The sequence below is a fragment of the Cryptotermes secundus genome, unplaced genomic scaffold (genome assembly GCF_002891405.2).
Source record: "Cryptotermes secundus unplaced genomic scaffold, Csec_1.0 scaffold1076, whole genome shotgun sequence".
Classification (NCBI taxonomy): Eukaryota; Metazoa; Arthropoda; class Insecta; order Blattodea; family Kalotermitidae; genus Cryptotermes; species Cryptotermes secundus.
Window position 1 is genome coordinate 371,429 of NW_019732383.1, and position 4,282 is coordinate 375,710.

The 4,282-nt window shown below is 39.3% G+C and overlaps 1 protein-coding gene across 4 annotated transcripts in view; it reads left to right on the plus strand.

The window, feature by feature from the left end:
• The window catches only part of LOC111867694, a 15,669-nt gene extending 11,921 nt beyond the window's left edge, over positions 1 to 3,748 (plus strand). For all 4 annotated transcript variants that reach the window (XM_033752779.1, XM_033752780.1, XM_023857758.2 and 1 more), the window contains exons 6-7: positions 2,686 to 2,806; positions 3,465 to 3,748. In XM_033752779.1, coding sequence (XP_033608670.1) covers positions 2,686 to 2,806; positions 3,465 to 3,733 — 390 coding nt within the window. In that variant the 3' untranslated portion in view covers positions 3,734 to 3,748. The remainder of the gene's footprint in view (positions 1 to 2,685; positions 2,807 to 3,464) is intronic.
• The last annotated feature ends 534 nt before the right edge of the window (positions 3,749 to 4,282 follow it).

Genomic DNA, 4,282 nt, shown 5'->3' on the forward strand with positions numbered 1-4,282 from the left:
TTTGATTCGTCGTTAATTCTGTAAAATTATGTTTCGTTATTTGAAGTAAGAATTCTTAAAATCCCTAGAATTCTTTCCCGCTTGGCCCAATCTTTTTGCTTCGGGATGTTGTTGATGTGTGTTGTCTGTCAGGGTTACTCAGGGTAATTTTAACTATTTGTAATTATTTTAATTAACTGGAACGTGGCTATCTTGGACAAAGTGAAGTTTTGTGTGTTGGTGATTTCTTTTTCTACTATAAATGCCTCTGATGATGGCTCCGTGGTGAGCCGAAACATGTAAGGCAGGTGGTGACGAGGTGGAAAACTTAAAAAAGTGTCACATTTGACGGAAGGAACTTGATTGTTAATTGGTTAGTGTGACGGACCAGAATGAAAGACCTTAAACAAAATATAAATTTGGGCTGAAATCAGACTTAATTAGACTGAGGGCAATTCAGAACAAAGTTCTGAGAAGAAAATTTGGACCCAAGGGAAAGAAGTACAGGAAAATGAAGAAAAGAGCATAATTAATAACTTCTGAAATTATATTCCTTGCAAAATATTGTTTCATTGTTTACACCTTAGCTCTATGACCCACTAAGAACATTGAACTCTTTTCTAACACTTGCCCATTACAGAATATTATTAGGGAGATCAAATAATGGAGGAAAGGACAAATGGAACATACAGCATGCATGGGAAATGAGAAAAGCATTACAAAATTTTGGTCCCAAAATATGAAAAGAAAAGACAACTTGATGGACCTAAGCTTCGATGGATAGATAATATTAAGCTGAATGTAAAGTTAAAGGGTGTTGAATGGCTTTATCTAGCTCGGGATATAGGGTCCAATGATGAAGTCTGAACATGATACTGAACTTTCAGAAAATATAAAAGCTGGGGATTTATTTACAGGTTCAGTGACTGTGAGCTTTTCAAGAATGACTCTGCTCCCCTGTACAGTTAGTTTGTTTGTTACTAAGTACGCAAATTACTACTTTACTTGCACACATGCATACACATATGAGTATAGACAATTAAACTTTATTTGTCAACCCACAACTAATATCTCTACAAAATAATACTGTAATGATACTGGGTGAGGTCATGGGTGCACACATGCTGGTTGTAGACAGCAATGTTTCTACCAGTAAGCACAACTTTCCATCACTGTAACGAACTGTCATTTTATGAAAAATAATTATTTAGAAGAGCTTCTTGAAACCTGTATATTTTCATTACTAGATGTAATGATTGGGTAGTTGGTATAAAAAGAGGAGTTCCTACTGCAGAACATAATAAAATTAGAAGTTCCCTGACTATTAAAACTTTCCAATATAGTCAGAATTACTGAGTTTTTGGACTTTTTCAATCGTCTGACATTTTAAAGAATAGAAAACATGACATTTCTGGAACTACATTGTTTCCATTCTCGGGTGAGGGGGAGACTCCTACTCAGTTGGGTCCCTTAGAAAGAGCTAACCTTAATCACTGGTAAACGTCATGTTTTCTAGTATCCAGGATACCAGACAATGGAAAAAGTAAAAAACCCAGTAGTTCTGAGTGTTATACAGCATTGTCAGCACCCTTTAAAATTTGTTTTCCCACATGGCATTGGTGAACCAGAGGTCAGCTTCACGCTCTGGTTGCTTCATCCTCAGAAAACTAGCAACAATAGTGAATAGAGAGGAGGCTGAAATTGTTACAAAGTTGTTCTAGTTGTGGATGTGAAGACTAAACTCCTAAGTGTACTGTGACAACCTGAATCACAACTGTTCAAATCATACTTAGTCACCTCAAGGCCGTGCCATAGCTCAAGCGGTTAGTCGCTGGCTTCCCACAGCAGCGGCCCGGGTTCGATCCTGGGTCTGGTGAAGTGGGATTTATGGTGGACAAAAGGGCGCTGGAGCAGGTTTTCTCCGAGTACTTCAGTTTCCCCTGCCAATCTTTATTCCACCAATTGCTCCACAATCACCCTCACCTATCATCTGGGACTGGTACAATAGGCCAGAAGTGGCTGCAGTACAAGGGACTTAGTCCCACCCCACTAGCAATTAAAAAAAGTCACCTTAGAAACCAAGTTGTTACAGTTTTTCTTATAAAGTTTGTTACCATATATACATTCTAACTGGAGCAATTTCCATTATGGCAACTTTTGAACACATATCTGCTACTGATTTGAACCTTCTAGGCATGTTAAAGTGATCCTTTTGCCCCAACCGACAGAAGTTGTGTGTGGTCAACCCTGAGAGTCAAACGTTTTTAAAGTTTACTATAATTTTCTGTTAGTGGAATCTGCATATGAAATGCTGTTAATACAAAACTGTGCCTTTTGACACAATCCTCTCCCAGTTCCCACTGATCTTCCACGCTTGAAGTCTACACATATTTTTCTAAATGCATCTTTATGTTAGTGCCCATGCCCTTGTTCACCTCAATACAGGCTACTTCACTGGAGGTTTTCCCATAAGAATTGTCCATGTATTCTTTGTCTCCCATTTTAATCATCCATCCAACTCTCACAACCTCCTAGATTTCACTGTCTTATCAATACTGTGGCCTACTTAAATAACAAAGTTTCTTGTCATGTATCATCTTGCACTGTCTACCAAATTCATCACTCTGAAATCTAGATATTTTCTTATTATTTAGTTCATAAACTTTTGTCACTCTTGGCACATGACACTATGCTTGTTATTTGCAGAAAAGAGCCTGGAATATATTGTTCATTACAAGTGTTGTCTCTCTCTATGCAAGTGTACTCTATGATAGTTGGACCAACACAGTGTTAACTGCAGCATACCTCTTGCTTGTCACATTTCAAGGTAAAGTGTTATTGTGAGCACTTTCATTTATTTCACTTTAATAGTGACGATGTCAATAGTTCCCAATGACAATAAGATAAGTAGTGAATAATGGACTTGAAAGGTTGTGGAAGGGAATGGTCATATTATAACTTGAGTGACTACACCAAGATTTGCCTGAAGGAACTAAGTAAAACCACAAAAAATCTGAGTCAAGGTGAGTTGGGTCTTCAGGCAAAGATATGCAATCAGGACACCTTGAATGTGCCGTTCTACTAACTCATAGAGGAAGCTCGTTATTTCCATTTATAGTTTTTGGTTTGGTATGAATAATGTCTGTAGCAAGTCGATTAAATTACATACAAAGGTTCTTTCAGATTTGAACTCTTTCTCTGGGGTTGTTTTGGTAGTTTAATCAATGGCAGTAAGGTGATCCAAGTGTTTGGAACACAGTATTACTAAGTGTTGGTAGGAAATTTTATGGAAATAGATCACTTGGAAATTTACGTTATAGAAGGGAGAATACCACTGAAATGTATCTCACAGAAATAACTGGCATAGAACAGGGTCAAATTACGATTTTTTGGTGACAGTTACATATTCCTGGATTTTTTTGAATAACTGTTTTGGAGTCAAAGGATATGTGACTACAACTGCCATATTTGTGGGTGCCTTGTAGGTGTGCCAGGAGAGGACTCTTGGACTGTGTCCACTGTACGCAGCTGGAAGTTCTCAGTCTTGGGAGGTGTGGAGGAGTTTTGGGTGCCTATTCTAATTCGCATTCTTTCTGCTCTTCTTGCCACCGTTCTGACAGCTGTGGCTCTTCCAGATCGTGCTGCGTGGAAGCTCTGCTTGTGGGTGTGGTATGTATGCAGTGTAGTCCGTTCTATAGAGATAAAGAATTATAGAGAACATGAAGACCGTAGTCAGCTTAACACACCCACTTGATAGTGTAGGATTACAATGTGGGTCTTGGTTCTGGACTCTGTGATAATTTCAGTTCTCACTCCTGATAATTAATTTGAAAAATGTAGGGAGTACCAACAGGGCCAGATTAATATTTTGTGAGACCATAACTAACTGACCTCTAAGTGGCCTCCATAATCTAGGTGTAACGTTCCCACCTCATGACTCAAGGTACGCGGGTTCAAACCCGGCAGAGGTCGTGGAATTTTTAAGGGCGGAAAAATTCAGGGAACAAGTCCTCCGGGAGGGACTTTAAGCTGTGGGTACCGTGTCATAGGTTTACAGCACGTAAAAGATCCTCATGTCTCTAGGAGACCTCTGAGAAAAATTAGGCAACAATTTCCTGCCCAAGTAGTTTCCAATGCCTCTGGTAGATGGGGGAAATATCAGGTACCGACAGCCGATCTCGTTGGCTGAACGGGACTGATAGCAGGCACCAGTACCGGTAGGGCATGGTGACAGTAAAAATTAAAGGGTGACCAATAACTGGTCTAAGGGCATGGGGAAACCCACCCCCTCTAATAATAATAA